The sequence below is a fragment of the Rhinolophus ferrumequinum genome, chromosome 6, assembly GCF_004115265.2.
Source record: "Rhinolophus ferrumequinum isolate MPI-CBG mRhiFer1 chromosome 6, mRhiFer1_v1.p, whole genome shotgun sequence".
NCBI classification, from domain to species: domain Eukaryota; kingdom Metazoa; phylum Chordata; class Mammalia; order Chiroptera; family Rhinolophidae; genus Rhinolophus; species Rhinolophus ferrumequinum.
In genome coordinates, this window is record NC_046289.1 from 62,632,657 (window position 1) to 62,650,524 (window position 17,868).

Sequence of the window (17,868 nt, forward strand, 5' to 3'; positions counted from 1 at the left end):
CAAAATATCTATGGTATGTGTGGGCAAACATTTATTTCCAAGGCGTTTTTTTTGTTTTGTTTTTTGTTTTGTTTTTAATCATCCACTTTCCTTTTGTATTGGTGAAGGATAAAATAAGAATATATTATAAATCACTTTACTGGTGCCTGTAGATTTTTAAGAAGGAACTTGTAACAAAGTCTATTCATTTTTTTTTCTTTCAGTGGTGGGATCAGCAAGTTGATTTTCATACTACTTTCTTGCACCATTTGGCACAATTGGTGCCCGAAATTTATTTTGCTGAAATCGACCCAGACTTGGAAAAGCAGGAGGAGAGTATACAAACGTCAATATTCACTCCACTGGAATGGTACTTATTTGGAGAAGATCCAGATATTTGTTTAGAGAAATTAAAACATAGTGGAGCATTTCAACTCTGTGGCAAGGTTTTCAAAAGTGGAGAGACAACATATTCTTGTAGGTAAGAATTAGAAACTTACAGGATTGGTTATAATTACAGCCTTGGTATTTTGTACCTGTTTCATGATGTACCTTCTTGTTTTATTATTGTTTATAATATATTTTAATCCCACTTAATTAACTTTCTTTTATTATACACTTATAATCTGTTTTTGCTAGTATAGCTTGCTTTTGAATATGACTTAAACAGTTCTCTCAACTTTTTCTTTCTGTTCGTCAAAAGTATATTAAGTGATAGATTTTTGCCTTGTTTGTTATGTAGTCCACATACTCTTAAATTGTTGGGGCCAGGTGTATTTCAGAATTCTGAATACATCCCCAGTAGAGTCAGGACAGGATCCTAACGTCAAACACAGCATTTCTGTAAGAGATCTATGAATATTCACAGCAAGTGGTGTAAATGGTCTAGAATCTCATGTCACTTCAGGTCATTTTTTTGCCACCAAGTGAGATTTGGTGCCAAAGCATCGTGGGCCAATAGGGGCAGTTGGAATTTCGTTGGATAGAAGAGGCCAGTGGTAGGGAAACTGGAAGCAGCTTTAGGCTTTTTGCCCTTTGTGAGCACAGAAAACTTTTTTACTCCCTGCTCCTATCTGAAATGTTCAACTTTTAGATCTTAGCAGTACTTTTAGTTTTTTTTTAAAAAACTTTTATTTATTGTAAGTGTGTTTTTCCAGGACCCATCAGCTCCAAGTCAAGTAGTTGTTTCAATCTAGTTGTGGAGGGCGCAGCTGACAGTGGCCCATGAGGGGATCAAACCGGCAACCTTGTTGTTAAGAGCACCGCGCTCTAACCAACTGAGCTATCGGCCACCCCACTGTTAGTTTTTTTGTTTTTGTTTTTTCCTTTGTTAGAGGTAGTTGATTAGGATTGTGACTTTTTAGACTTTATAAGTACAGAGAATTGTTTTTTTGCTTCACTGTAATTCTAGGTTTGACTGCTTTATGTATAGGTAATAGTTTCTTAGAACATACTACCTTTCTTTATCTTATTCTTAGGAAAAAGTCAGCTTTTGTATTTTGTTTATCTTCTTAAATATTTTTCGCTGAAGTTCAATCAGTTTCAGCGAAAGCATAGTAGACATTTGTGGACGTCATTTCTCCAAAAGTGTCATGGAGACAGTTGTAATTGTCGAAACTGGGGGAATGGTACTGGCGTCTGGTGGGTAGAGGGCAGGGTTGCTGTTTAAACATCCTCCAGTGCACAGGACAGTCTCCTGTATGTCCCCAAAATAACTATCTCGTTCAAAATGTCAGTACTGCTGATGTGTAGAAATCCTGCTTTATGTAGGTCATAGATCATATATATTTTAGGCAATCTGTATTTCCTATTAACCTTTTAAAATTCATTTTTAAAACTTCCCAGTTCCATCTCTTCATCTCTTTTAAAAATAAATTAATTTTGTACTTTGCACTGATTTATAGCATGTCCTCAAATAATGTCATTTTGTTCAATGTCATTTCCTTGTACCGTTGACAAGAGACTGTAGGAGCTTAATTCTTGTTTACGTCAATCAGCCTGTGGTGAAATAGGTTTCGTTACATGTTGTTTCAGTTAAAGTCACAGCACCTATAAACAACATTAAGTGAGGATTTAACAGTATATTGTTCTTAATGTTTCCCTGAAAATGTTAAATAAACTAGTACATTTTAAAGGTTGTTATTAGGGAAGAGATTAGGAGAGACTGAATTTCATTCATTCAATAAATATTAATTGAATACCTATCATGTAACAGGTATTACTCTAGGTGCTTGGGACATATCAGTATATAAAATAAATAGAAATCCCTGCCCTTATGATGCTTACATTTTAATGAATTTTGTCTTTAAACTTTACTTAGCAGTGTTTGTAAAATGTATTTATGACAGGAATAGGGTAAGATGATGGAAGATAATAAAAAAAGTTCACTGTTTTTCACAAAACTAATTTTGAATTGTAATTTAACAGTTTGAAACCATGTGCAGTCTCAGAGTAATGAGGATGATTTAAGAAACAACCAAATATCCAAATAATATACATTCAAATATGGCTAAAATGAGGCTAAGATTATTTAGAATTCAGTTTTTGAAGCATTTTCATACTTAGTTTGTTCACCATACAGAAAACTCATTTATCTTATATTGTAGTTATACCTTAAGCATCAGTAATAAGTAATAAATTTTGGTATCTAATTTTTAATCTTTTTCAGGGACTGTGCAATTGATCCAACATGTGTACTCTGTATGGACTGCTTCCAGAGTAGTGTTCATAAAAATCATCGTTACAAGGTATGAAAATAGAGCCATAAAATATCTAGATTAGTAGGAAATCTGCCATCTAGTTGAAATTCCTGGCAAGTACTTGAATTCCTGCTGTAACAGCTCTGTTATGTGAACCTTTAGCTCTGGTTAAACATATCATGTAATAGGACATCTGCTACATCAAGAAGTAGCTCCTTACAATTTGTTTGTGAGATATATCATTTTTATACAAAGGATTGTATAAAGCATATACACAGCATACAGAATAACTATAAAGTGAACACCCTGCTTCCACTGGGTTACACCCAGTGTAACCACTGCTTAGGTCAAGAAATAAGACTTTGTCAGCTCCGCGGGGCCTCACACTTGTCTACTCTGAATCAAGTCCTCCTCGCACTCCGCTTGATAACCTCTCTCCTATGTTTTGTGATAACAATGGCTCCTTGATTTCCCTTTGAGCTTATCACTGAAATCATATTGAATAGTTTTATCTGGTTTTGAACTTTATGTAGGTGGAGTCATACTGTATCTTTCTTTGTTGTTAACTGCTTTCACGTACCATTATGAATATAGCTGTAGCTTGTCCAGTGGCCTTACAGTGTTCAATAATCCATATTGTCTCTATTTTTTGTGCTTGTACATGGATATATAGATTGTTGCAAATTGGGGCTCTTAAGAACAATTCTGCTATAAGCATTCTTGTGTATTTTGATACACATGTACAGAATTTTCACGGGGGTATATATCTGGAACAGAACTGCTGAGTTCTCGTGTATGTGCATCTTTAGTCATGGTAGATAGATAATGTCAGACTGTTTTCCAAAGTGATTATACCAATGTATAGGCTCTCCAGCAGGATAGGAGAGTTCCTGTTGCCCCACATGCTTGCAATATTTAGTGTTGTCAGTCTTTTCAATTTTAGCCAATCTGGTGGTTATATAATAGTATCACACTGTGGTCTTAATTTAATTTTCCTAATTACTTATGAGGTGAGGGCTATTTCCTTTCCTGTTATATTTTTAGGCAACCTTGTTATTTTGAGCTGAAATGTATTTCTCAAATAATAGTATTGGTTCTGTACTGTGGGCTGAGATAGATATAATAATTGATGTTTCTCTTTGTACATATAAATGCCTAAAGTTTTGTATAAATGTCTTGAAGTTATGTAGACTATATGTGCCATAGAGTTGAAAGTGCTGTTCGTGTTTTTGCTGGCTTCAACATTATTGCGTTCATCTCAGGAAGTAATGGGCTCTAGGTTATAGGTGTTGTTATTTTTATACACAAGGAAAAACAGATTGAGGAGCCTATGATACAGTGTGGTTAAAATGTTTTCCAAGAAATCACTGATGGAATTTACAAATTTGATCTTTGGTTATATTCCATATTTCCCAATCATCTCCATTAATTATAGTTTTTCTTATGCTGGAGAATTCAAGAAAGAATGCCAGAAGTAGAGACAGGAGGAAATTGTTAATTTCTTCTCATTTTTACTCTGGGAGACTAGTGGGGAGAGATGCTGAAGGCTCAAGACCAGAGTTTTCCAGTACCTCAGATTTAAAAACTCCTAAGCCAATGCTTCCCAAGCTTTGGGATTTTGTGGGCCAGAACATTTCAGAAAACTTAGGAATTTCAAATTTTTATTTGGCCAAGTAAGTTTGATTTTAATTTTTAAAAGGGCATATGACAGCAACCAAAAAATACCTGCCATCTCTCATCAGTTTATAAAGTAAGAGAAATTTTAATTCCAAGAAAGTAAGACAATCTCAGAATAAAGAGCAGTCCTTTAAACTGCATACCTGTACTTCTGTGAAAGAGCTCACTACATTCCTTGCTTTTCTGATGTTTCTGTGGACTGGTAAAAACTTGTCTGTTAATTTTTGGGAACCTCTTCATTAAACTACCTTCACATCTTTAAAGGTTGCCAGTCTACATCGCCATCACAAAGCACTCTTTTGTGGAGCACCCTTAGGTTTACCATCTTTGGGTTTTTGCAGAGCTCTTCTTGGTGCTTACATAGCTTATTCAGGAATCTTTGAGACATCAGAAAGATGGCCTAGTGTATGACTAATAAATTATGTTTACAAGCTTAAAAAAATACTACCCAGGGCAGCTGGATGGCTCAGTTGGTTAGAGCGCAAGCTCTGAACAACAGGGTTGCTGGTTCGAGTCCCGCATGGGCCAGTGAGCTGCACCCTACACAACTAGATTGAAGACAATGAGCTGCTGCTGAGCTTCCGGAGGGTGGCCGGATGGCTCAGTTGGTTAGAGCGTGAGCTCTCAACACAACAAGATTGCTTGTTCAATTCCCTCATGAGATGGTGGGCTGCACCCCCTGCAACTGAAAGATTGAAAACAGCAACTGGACTTGGAGCCAAGCTGTGCCCTCCACAACTAGACTGAAGAACAATTACATGGAGCTGATGGGCCCTGGAGAAACACACTGTTTCCCAATATTCCCCAATAGAATTAAAAAAAAAATACTACCCATCAAAAGTGAGTGTGAAGTTAGAAAAGAACATTTTTGGTGGAAGAATTCATTAATAGAATCTTTCTGGAATACCTGTAGTGTGGGGAAATTTTTAAAGAAAAGCGACAGAATGACTAATAAACACAATTCAGGTGAGTAGTAACCTTTAGGGCAGGTGAAAGGATGGAACTCTGGATGATCACTCAGGGAGCCTCAGCAATATTAGTACGTATTCTCTTGGGTTGGATGCTGGGTTCATGAGTATTCCTTTCATTGTTACATTTTATAACTTACCTATACATTGTTTGTATTCTTTTGTATAGTAAAACAGTTCATAAAAGAAAAAAAATGAAACCATTAAGAAAAAAAAGGTTGGAGGAGATAAGGGATATGTGTTGCTCCAGAGAAGGGGTAGAAAAATGTAAAGACTAATGATCAGGCAGACCCACAATCAGATAGTATGTGAACAAAGGACCAATTAAACTTTTAGTGACAGAATAGCCCAAAATGATTTTTGCGAACAAGAAAATAAGCAAGACAAAATTGTGAGTTGTGTGTTCTGCTGGTGACCTTTCTTCATGATCTCCAGCTTTTCAGTGGTTTGCCCCTTATTAAAAGAAAGCCTACAATAGCATAAATAAGGTCTGAGGATCTAATGTACAAAATGGTGATTATAGTTGATAACACTGTACATATTACATAATTTAAATTTGCAAAGAGAGTAGAACTTTAATGTTCTCACACAAGCAAAAAGGTAAATATGAAAACCCATAGTACAGTACTACCTTAAAAAGCGACCTACAGTAAACCTCTGCATTTTTCTCTTCAAAATAAACAAAATACCCACTGTTAAAGGCAAGGTTTTTTAAAATTAAATTTATTGTGGTGACATTGTTTAGTAAAATTATGTAGGTTTCAAGTGTACAATTCTCTAACACATCATCTGTGTATGACATTGTGTGCTCACCACCCAGAGTCAGTTCTCCTTCCATCACCGTATATTTGACCCCCTTTACTCTTCTCTACCCTCTTCCCCCCTTACCGTTTGGTAACCTCTGAACTGTTGTCTATACCTATGAGTTTTTGTTTGTTTATTTGTCTTATTCATTTGTTGTTTTCAGTTTTATATCCCACATATGAGTGAAGTCATATGGTTCTTGATTTTTTTTCTGTCTGACTTACCTTGCTTAGCATGATAATCTCAAGATCTATCCATGTTGTCACAAATGGCAATATTTCATCTTTATTTATGGCTGAGTAACATTCCATTGTATATACTATGTACCACATCTTTATCCAATCATCTATCGAAGGACACTGTGGTTGCTTTCATGTCTTGGCATTGCTTTCCTATATACTAACAATGAAATTTCAGAAAAAAAAATGAAAAAAAAAATTCCTTTTGCAATTGCAACAAAAAGAATGACATACCTAGGAATAAACTTAACAGAGGATGTGAAGGACCTATACACTGAAAACTGTAAGACATTATTAAAAGAAATTGAAGAAGACACAAAGAAATGGAAAGATATTCCGTGTTCATGGATTGGAAGAATCAGCATAGTTAAAATGTACATACTACCCAAAGCAATATACAGATTTAATGCAATCCCCATCAAAATACCAATGGCATTTTTAAAAAGAAATAGAACCAAAAATCATCAGATTTGTATGGAATCACAAAAGACCCCGAATAGCCAAAGCCATCCTGACAAAAAACAAGGCTGGAGGTATCACTCCCTGTCTTCAATTTATACCACAAAGGTAAGATTATTTTTAACATAGATAAATGTTTCTTTTATGTTGTTAAGTGAGAAAAGTGAATTACAAAAGCAGTATATTCATACAACCATATCCTCTAATCAGAAAAAATGAAGTTTTCAAATGAAGTTCATAGAGTTGTAAAAGAAAGAAAAAATGCTCGTTACACTTTTAATTGGAAAAAGCAAGATATAAAATTATGCATTCAATTTTTAATGTTTCTTTTATAACATATTGAGTATATAATATGTAACCATAATTTATTTTAACTGTTTACCTATTATTGGGGAATTTATTTGGGTTTCAGGGGTTTTTTTGTTTTTTGTTTTTGTTTTTAACGGTAAGAAGTGTTGCTATAAGCATCTTTATGTGTAAATCACTTTTTCATATGTAGAATTATTTCCTCAGGATAAGGTTCTCAGAAGTGGAATTCTGGATTTAAAAACACAGACCTTTGAGAGATAGAAAGATATGCCATAGACTGGGTGAAATTCTTTTGTGAAATATGTATCTTATAAAAGACTGGTATCCAAAATACACATAAGGAACTCTTAAAACTCAACAATAAGAAAATGAGTATGGGCAAAAGATCTAAAACTGGCACTTCACCAGGAAGATATATAAATGGCCAATAAGTACTTGAAAAGATGCTCATCATTATATTTCATTAGGGAGTTTCAAATTAAAATGAGGTACCACTACACACTTATTAGAATGGCCAGAATCCAAAACACTGACAGCACCAAATGCTGCTGAGGATGTGGAGCAGCAGGAACTCTTATTTACTGCTGCTGGGAATGCAAAATGGTCCAGCCACTTTGGAAGACAGGTTGGCAGTTTCTTCCAGAAATAAGCATACTGTAAACATAAAATCCAGCAGTCGTGCTCCTTGGTATTTACCTAAGTGAACTGAAAACTTATGTCCATATAAAAAACTGCATGAGAATGTTTATAGCAACTTCATTCATATTTGCCAAAACTTAGAAGCAGCTGTGATGTCCATCGATAGGTGAATGGATAAACTTTGGTATACCAATGCAATGGAATAATATTCAGCAATAAAAAGAAATGAGCTACCAAACCACAAAAAGACACAGCGGAACCTTACATACATACTGCAAAGTGAAAGAAGCCATTGTGAAAAGGCTTTATACTCTTATTTCAGTTCTATGACATTCGGGAAAAGGCAACGCTATGGGAGCAGTAAGATCAGTGGTTGCCAGGGGCTGGAGGAAAGTGTGTGGGTGGGGCAGTGAATAGGTGGAGCACACAGGACTTTCAGGGCAGTGAAACTATCCTGTAGTGGTGTGTAGATATCATAATACATTTGTTAAAACCCCAAGATGTACAATACAAAGAGAACTTGGATGCAAATGATGTACTTTAGTTAATAATAATGTATCAACATTGACTTCTCAATTGTAACAAATGTACCACTAATACAAATGTATCAACATTGACTCCTCAGTTGTAACAAATGTACCACTAACAAAAATGTATCAACATTGACTCCTCAGTTGTAACAAATGTACCACTAATAAAAATGTATCAACATTGACTCCTCAATTGTAACAAATGTACCACACTAATGTAAGATGTTGATAATATGGGAAACGCTGTAGGGTGGAGGGAAGAAAGGTTATACTGGTAAATGAACTTGGTATTTTCTGCTCAATTTTTCTTTAAACAAACTTCTCTGAAAAAACCAAGTCAATTAATTTTTTAAAATGTACTTTTTAAAGGTTGTTAGTGCATTTTGCCACATTGCTTTAAGAAAAAATTGTATCAAATTACTACCACCAGCAGTGGAGAAACCTGCAGAATCTGCTGAAACCTTTTAACAGACGTTAACTGAAACCTTTCAATTGAACCTGACTTTTAAAATAATTTTCCATCACCATTGAAATGGATTTTTTGGATTGTTCTTAATGTTGTTTGTCTTTGCTTGTTTTGGTGGTGAATATGGAATACCCTTGCATTGCGACTTAACTTTGCCATCTTCCTGGATAATAGGATCAAGGTCTTTGATTTGATGAATAGAGTAAATTCTAAGAAGCCAAGATCAGAATAATATAACTTTGATCAAATAGAACCAAAATAGTGGCTGAGTTCACCTAATTAGGATCTTCTTGTATCTTGGAAGCTAATACTAGTCTGGCTTGTAACCTTGATACTCTTATTGAACACATTCTAGAGTCAATTAGAATAAATCTGGAGAAGAAAACAAAGCCCACTAACAGTCTTCTTTCTTGTGTATGTATCTTCATTTACTAAATTGCAATGATATATTTATATTTATGTGTCCTTCATCCCTATCTGACTGTAAGCTCTCCAGGACAGGTCCACGGCTCATATTTTATGCCTCCTATGTCTATCATAGTACCTGGGACATAAAGGCTTTCAACAAATGTTTGTTGAAGTGTTAGGATCAAAAGGGCTAAGTCAAAGGCCGAGCTGATATCTAAGATTTAATTATAAAAATAGCTATCCAGGTCTATTTTTACACCGGCCTGCTATAATCTTACATGATGAGAATTTATATACATATGTGGTCTTTGAAATACAACAGCGTTAAAAATGTTTATTTGGCTAAGCAATATAATAAAACTTACCTTTTACAAAATTCAAATAATAGCCGAATAAAAATTATAGTTGCCTCTCTGCCTCATTGTACTTTCTTTGTTAACTAAACACACTTTAGTGTACATTCGTATAACTTTCTTTAGGTATTTACAAACATGCACACACAAATATGTTTAGAAGAGGGTGTGTGTGTGTATAAATGGAGTCCTGCGGTATATTTTGTGCGACTTGTTTTTAACTTAACAGTATATCATAGGGATAATTCTTTGTTGATTCATGTAGTAACTCTCTTGCCTTATTTAATTGTTGCATATATTCCTTTGTGGGAATATATCATTATATTTAACTCATCCCCTTTTTCTAGACAATTATAGATCAACAAATGTTGAAATATATACATATCTTTGTTTTAACCAGTGTAAATATTCAAGAATGCCTGAGAGTCTTAGAGGTAGATTTTCTGGATTGAATAGAATGTGTATTTAAAATTTTGATAGATTTTTGCCACATGTTGTTCTTGAATTGCCGTGCCAATTTACATTCCCATTGAAAGGATATGAGAATGTTCTTTCTCCATACCTGTCCACAAACTTTATTTAATCAGTATTTTTACTTTTTGTCAGTGTCTTAGTCAAATAGATTTTACATTATAAAATAATCTTATTTTAATTTGCATTTCTATTATTACTAGCATTAGCTTTTTATATTTTAATTGTATGTTTAATTTCTTCTGTGTAATGCCTGTTTCTATCCTTTACTTGTTTTTCTATTGTCTTACTACAATGTTATATACTTTGTAAATATTTTTCTCTTAGTATGCCTGTCTTTTAAGAATTTTTATTTTTAAGTCAGATTTATTGAGATATAATTTATATACAACAAAACCTACCCTTTTATGTGTACAGTTTCTTGAGGTTTCTCAAACATACATAGTGCAGTAACGACTACCACAATCAAGATATAAAACTATAAAATATTTACATCATCCCTAAAAGTTCTCTAGTGCTCTTTGCTGTCAGTCTCTTGCCCCCTGACCCCCAGCTCCTAGCAATCGCTGATCTGTTCTCTGTCCCTGTAGTTTGTTTTGCCTTTTCATAATGGCATATAAATGAATTATATAGTATGCAGTGTTTCCTGTCTGGCTTTTTTCACTTAGTCTAATGCCTTTGAGATCCTCTCACGTGTCAGCAGTTTGTTCCTTTTTATTGCTGAGTAGTATGCTATTGTATGGTTATGCTATAATTTATTATCCATCAGATGATTGAACATTTGGGTTGTTTCTAGCTTTTAAATAAAGCTGCTGTAAGCATTGAAATACAATTCTTTGTATAGGCATGTTTCATTTCTCCTGGGTAACCTAAGAGTAGGATAGCTAGACGATAAGTTAAGTGTATGTTTGACTTTATAACATCTGTTTTCTGCCTTTTTAACTTGATTGATGCTATTATTTATCTTACCAATATTTAAAATTTATATGTTTTTAAATATACCAGATATTTTTTGTGTGTGTGTGCTTCTGGATTTTTTACCTTGTTTCCATGGCATTCCCTGTTCTAATTCATGCTTTTACTTTCTTTTGATACAGCTATATTTTTAGTAATTATGGATGAGTCTAGCATGCTTCAGTTTAATATATATATATATACATACACATATGTATATATGATACATACATATATGAAGGAAGAAAAATTGATTTGTATATTCTAATTTCTTTTGGTACTTTTCTAGTGGTTACCTCTGAATTAATAATTTTTTATAGTGCCCTTAGTTTCTTTGTATCTCCTTACTTTATTTTTATTATCTAGTCTGTCAGTTGTAAATGGTATCTTTGACTCTCCTGTTATCTATGTAATAGTTGATGATCTTATATTACTTTCTCTTTCCCTCCTCTCATTTTTCAGTTATAGTCTTTTTGATTATCAGATCATATAATGTTCACATTCTTCTAGTCATGTCCTCACCCTGGATTTACTCCACAATTAAATATACAAAATGTTCACCAGCTGTCCATGTTCTGAAGTTTCCCGTCTCACCTCTGTCAGATGCTTATCCTCTGGGGGTCGGTAAACTGCAGTTTGTGGGTCAAATCGGGCTCACTGCCTGTTTTGTATGTCCTACAAGCTAAGCATGGATTTTACATTTTTAGATAGTTGGAATAAAAGATAAGAAAAATAATATTTTAATGATACGTGAAAATTATATGAAATTAAAAAATTTCTTGCCCATAAATAAAGTTTTATTGGAACATAGCCATGCATATTCATTTATTTATTGTCTATGGCTGCTTCTGCACTACAACAGAATTGAGCAATTCAACAGATATTTATGACCTGTAAAGCCTAAAATATTTACTATCTGTTCCTTTATACAGAAAGTTTGCTGATCTCTGCTCAAGTAGATTCCTTAGGAAGGACGCATGTATACATTGTTCCCTAAGTTATGACATGTTCAGAATTGTATTTTTTATAGCTTGGCTGGAGATAATATCCTTGATTTGCATTTTCTTCCTTTGAAAACCCTGCTCTGCTGTTGTCTTGTTTCACATGTTGTGATTGAGAAGTCTGATGTCAGTCTGATTTTCTTGCTGTTATGTTTCATTTCCTCTTTTTGCCTGAAGGAAGGCCTCAGGACTTTTATCTTTGAAGTCTAATAGTGTTAGTAGGATATATTTCCGAGTTGATCATACTGGGTGAGTTTTTTTCTGAGTTACTCCTGGGCCCTTTTAGTCTATATATTTAGTTCTTTTTTTACGGCAAGTTTGATTAGATTGCAGTTTTAAATATGAGCTCTGTTCCATTGGGTTTTTTGTGTTGTTTTGTTTTGTGACTCTAGTTGTAATTATGTTGCCTGTCTTATTCCTATCTTCTATTTCAACCACGTTTCCTCTGACTTTGTATTTCTTTACTTCATCTCTTGATTGTTTTCCTGCTTTGTTTCAATGCTATTTATTAACTTTTCATTTAAGTCTATTATCTTGGATACCTTGTCATTTAGAATTTCTGATATGATTTTCTTGTTTTCTGATATTTTCCCTGAGTTCAATCAAATCTCATTTTACTTAACCTGGTTATTTTTGTCCAATTCTATTCTTAGTTTCTGTATTTCTGATTAAAGGTGTTTTAATCTGATTAAGAGTTATTATATCTGCAAATGCTTATTTGAAGATACGTAATTTTGTTTGGAGCATTATGTTTCCTTTAGCTTCATGATTGGGTTTTGGCTCTTATTTGCGTATTTTGCCTTTTTTGATAATGGTTTTGTATAGATATGGTCTATTTTTTCTATTCTTTTTCATTTCATGGACAGGGTTCACATATGCCCGTCTTCTGTCAGTTTTGCCCTCTTCTGTGAAATTTTTTAATAGCTGGAAGTGGTTGTGGTGCGATGAGGGGAGGGTTTGGCATGTGTTGTTTTTCTCATTTCTATAGAATCCTTACTTGTCCCTTCCTCCTTTTTCATTTACTACCACATCTTTGAGGGCTTGTCACCTTTTAAAATGTATAAAATATTTTTTTTCAAAAGCAGTGCTTCTCTGAGGTTGCCACTTCTGGCCCTGCTTACTTTTGATCTCTTTCCCTGTGAACCATCAAGTCCCAACCTGTGTTCAGTATTTCTCCCTTGGCATTTGGCTTTCTCTTTTTGGGTGTAATTTTGTCTCTGCTTCACTGAAGCCTTCTGAACCCATCTGCTCTCTTTCATGGATTCTCTTAAGCTTCCTTCTCTAGTTGTCTGCATCCACAGACTTTAATTGATAGTGGATTGCAGTGGGAACTCTGACAGAAGTCATTTGAAGGTTGTGGTATTTATTGTTTCCTAGTAATGCTGCAAACTTGGATCATTGTGTGGCTTTATTGCTTTTCTCGTTCGTTTTATGTTTTGGATGGGGAAGTTTTGCAGAAGATTCAAAATCAGGCCATTGTCATTTTCCACCTCAATTAGTATATCTTAGATCTTTTTTTCTTTTTTTTTTTTGCAAGAACCCTCAAAGGAAAAATGTTGTAAATAGTTTTTATTGTTGTAGAGTGTCAAATAGATGAAAATATTTTATACATTTCTTAAGTACTACATAATTGTAATGATTTTTAAAAGTCTGTTTAATCAGAAAATCTCATTACTCAGGCATTCTGGGTATTGCATAGAATATTTTTTGTACATTTCATAATTTATTGGTCTCCATTTGTACAAAAATTTTAAAGCTATTATTTAAAAATGAGAGTTTCAAAATTTTATCAATTTTGAAAGTCCATTTTTGTTGTGATTAACTATTAAGCATTTTTGTTTTGTTAACTAACCAAAATAGTTTTTGATATGTGCAGTTTCTGTTACATTAAAGGCAATTAATATTGAAGTATTGGGGAGCGTTTACTGTTCGAGTCATCATTATCATTCTTCCTTGCTTTCTAATATGTTTTGAAATTAAGCCAAACTCATTTATTATTTATTAGATGCATACTTCTACTGGAGGAGGATTTTGTGACTGTGGAGACACAGAGGCATGGAAAACTGGCCCTTTTTGTTTAAATCACGAACCTGGAAGAGCAGGGACTACAAAAGAGGTAAGAATATTAGTTTTTAAAAATTGCTAACTATTTTAAGCTTGATGAAATTAGATAGAAATAAATGTTATGTGTATGGGTTATACTGAATTCCATCAAGAATCCTGATTTTTATGTTCTAATGTTTAAATGTAAGTACTTTTATTACAATCTATAGAAGTTAAGGATTTGATAATAATGTTCTTTATTTCTCTAAAGGAGGAATGAATTCACAATGAAAAGATGAACTCAGAATACTTTTTGTTAAACAGTCCATTTGAGAAGAGTAATATATATATATATATATATATATATATATATATATATATATGCCTAAAAGAGCAAATGATAGTGATTATTGATAGAAGCAGAATGTAATAAATTGGAAAACATTAGAATTGACACATAAATTTAATAATTGCTTTTCTTAAAAAAAAAGGCAACAAATTGATTATCCACTGTACATCCTAATGAAGAAAAAATAGTAAGCAAGCCCCAATATATTAGGTTGATGCAAAAGTAATTGCGGTTTAAAAGGTTAAAAATAATTGGAAAAACCGCAATTACTTTTGCACCTACCTAATAGATAATTGGGAGAATGGAGAAATAAGCATACATACAGAAGGAATTAAAGGATTATAAAAGACTCTTTATATAACTTTGTGCAAATACATTTAAAAATAGATTCTTTTATCAAACAGTATGAAGTACCATACAGTTTATTCAAAAGACAGAAAACTTGAACAATCAGTAACCATTGAAGAAATTCAGAAAATTATCACAAGAAAGTACTTCCTAAAAAATGCCATGTTCAATAGTTTCACAGAGGAATTCTTTTAAAAAACTTCAAGGAATAGAGAGTCTTTAAACTGTTCCAGAGAGCCTATAGCAGTGAACACCCCTAGGGCCCAGATTTTGATTTCTTAAGTAGCATTCCCCACTAAAAGAAATCAGGGATTATCATAAAAATGCCAGATTCCAGATCTGAGTCAGGGAACAGGTAAGCTTATAAAGATGGGTTTGTGTCAGAAGGACCTACCATGTTTCCCTGAAAATAAGACCTAGCCGGACCATCAACTCTAATGCATCTTTTGGATAAAAAATTAATATAAGACCCAGTATTATATTATGTTATATTTTATCATATCATATCATAACATCATATTATATTATAAGACCCGGTCTTATGGTAAAATAAGACCGGGTCTTATATTAATTTTTGCTCCAAAAGATGCATTAGAGCTGATTGTCCAGCTAGGTCTTATTTTCGGGGAAACATGGTAAATAAATGAAGTTTGTTGCCATTATATTGTGGTTATTATATCAATTCTTTATTCTAAAAATTGGTAATGAAAGGGAATAAACTAAGCATTTAGTCTGTCTTTTCAGTAGGAATTGTGTTTCATGATGAACAAGTCTTTCCAGTTCCAGAGGTAAAGCTCTTCTTTCTAGATGAATGCTAGCTAATAGAGAAGGGATAATAGAATTAGAAAAATCAACGTTTTGCAAACCCTAAGGAAATACGTGATTTAGACAAGGATCATTAATGGATGGTAAAACCATTAAGAGTTGAGTTGATAGGAACAATATTCACATGGTTCTAAATTGTCATCTCATAGATTACTTTAGTCATAAGGGGAAAAAAACCCCGAAACTTTACAGTGGAGGTATCATACTGTCATTACCTGAAACCAATCATTAATACTAGCATTATTACTAATAGTGGGGTGATGTGGCATAATGAGTTCATACGATGTAAAATGAAGTACATAGTTTAACATCTGAAAATCAGTTAATGTAATACAACATATAAATAGAACTTTAAAAAACCTGTGTGATCATCACAATAGATGCAGCAAGAGCATTTAACTAAATTCACACTTTCATAATAAAAAGACTTAACAAATTTATAATAGAAGGGAACTTCCTTAACCTGATAGAGGGCATCTATGAAAAACTCATAGGTATAATTATACTGGACACTTTTCCCTTAAGATCAGGAATAAGACAAAGATTATGCTCTTGCCACATCTATTCAGTATCGTACTGGAGGGTTCTAGTCAGGGCAGTTAGGCAAGAAAAAGAAATAAAAGGTATCCAGATTGGAAAAGAAGTAAAACTAGCTCCATTTGCAAATGACATGATTTTGTATATAGAAAATCCTAAGGAGTCCACTAACATATTATTAGAACTAATAAACAATTTCAGCAAGATTATAGGATACAAAATAATTATTCAAAAATTACTTGTATTTCTGTACATTGTAATGAACAATCTGAAGATGAAATTAAGGAAGAAATTCTATTTACTATAGTGCAAGAAAATAAATTATTTAGGAATAAATTTAACAAAAGTATAAAATTTATATTCTGGAAACTAAAATATTGTTGAAAGAAGTTAAGGAAGATCTAAATAAATAGAAAAACATCTCATGTTTCTGGATCAGAAGAGTTATTATTATTAATATGGCAGCCCATTGTGTTTTTTTCCAACACCACCAAGAAATTAATTCAATTCTTCAACAACACTGACAAGGTGTCCCACAAATTTATACTGAGTTTCTACTGGATTTTTTTTGTCTTGAAGAGCTACTGTGTATTTTTTCCTGTTAACTCCTTTGTTTAGACAGCTTACTGAGATACAACTTGTGTACCATATAAAAAATTCATCCATTTAAAGTGTACAATTCAGTGCTTTTTCAGTGTATTCACAGAGTTGTACAACTATCACCACAATCAATTAGAACATTTTCATCACCCCCAAAGAAACCCTATATCCATTTGTAGTCACTCTTCATTTCTTCCAAACTCCCCAGCCTTAGGCAACCACTAATCTAATTTCCGTTTCTATAGATTTGCCTATTCTGGACATTTTATGTAAATGAGATCATACAATACATGGTCTTTTGTGATTGGATTCTTTCACCTCACATAATAATGTTTTCAGGGTTCATCCATTTTGTAGCATGTACTTCATTCCTTTCCATAGCCAAATAACATTCCATTGTATAGATATACACCACATTTTATTTATCCATGTATCAGTTGATGGACATTTGGGTTGTTTCCACTTTGGGGCTATTATGAATAATGCTGCTATGAACATTTGTGTATAAGTTTTTGTGTGGACATATGCTTTTCTCTTGGATAGATACCTAGGAGTGGAATGGCGGGGTCATATGGTAACTATGCTTAATATTTTGAGCATCTGTTAGACTGTTTTCCAAATTAGCTGCACATTTTATACATCCACCAGCAGTGTATAAGGGTTCAGATTTCTCCATATCTTGGCCAATACTTGTTATTGTCTGCTTTTTTCAGTATAGTCACCCTAGCAGGTGTGAAGAGGTTTTGATCTCCATTTCTGTAATGGCTTATGATATAGAGCATTCGGGTGTATTTTTTTTTTAGCTGATTGGTTTAAACAAGTCTTTTATTAAGAAGGTTGTGTTCTGTAATGAAAAGAACTGTTTTTATGGGAATCAAAATACCCAAGTTTTAGTCTTGCTTCTATTTATAGGCACTTTGACCTTGGATAGGTTCCTTGATCCTTTAAATGTTATTAATTCTCTGCCTTTTTTACAGGCTTTGAAGATCAGTTGAAATAAATTATGAGAAGATTTTTGAAAGCTATAAGGGATAACCAATAGTTCTCTGATATTATCACTATTAGGCTACTCAGAAAGGCAGGGAACATTCATAGGGCGAGCATCACTAAAAGGGGGGGGCCCATGGTTCTGCCTCCTTTCCTTTCTGTTATCTGTAGCACCCACTTGGCCACAAGGAGTAAAACTAAACTAACATGAATAGCAACCCTC

The 17,868-nt window shown here is 33.5% G+C and overlaps 1 protein-coding gene across 3 annotated transcripts in view; it reads left to right on the forward strand.

The window, feature by feature from the left end:
- Window positions 1–17,868, forward strand: part of UBR1 (ubiquitin protein ligase E3 component n-recognin 1) — a 103,097-nt gene that overhangs the window by 11,830 nt on the left and 73,399 nt on the right. For all 3 annotated transcript variants that reach the window (XM_033106880.1, XM_033106878.1, XM_033106879.1), the window contains exons 2-4: window positions 204–460; window positions 2,648–2,726; window positions 13,962–14,072. In XM_033106880.1, coding sequence (XP_032962771.1) covers window positions 204–460; window positions 2,648–2,726; window positions 13,962–14,072 — 447 coding nt within the window. The remainder of the gene's footprint in view (window positions 1–203; window positions 461–2,647; window positions 2,727–13,961; window positions 14,073–17,868) is intronic.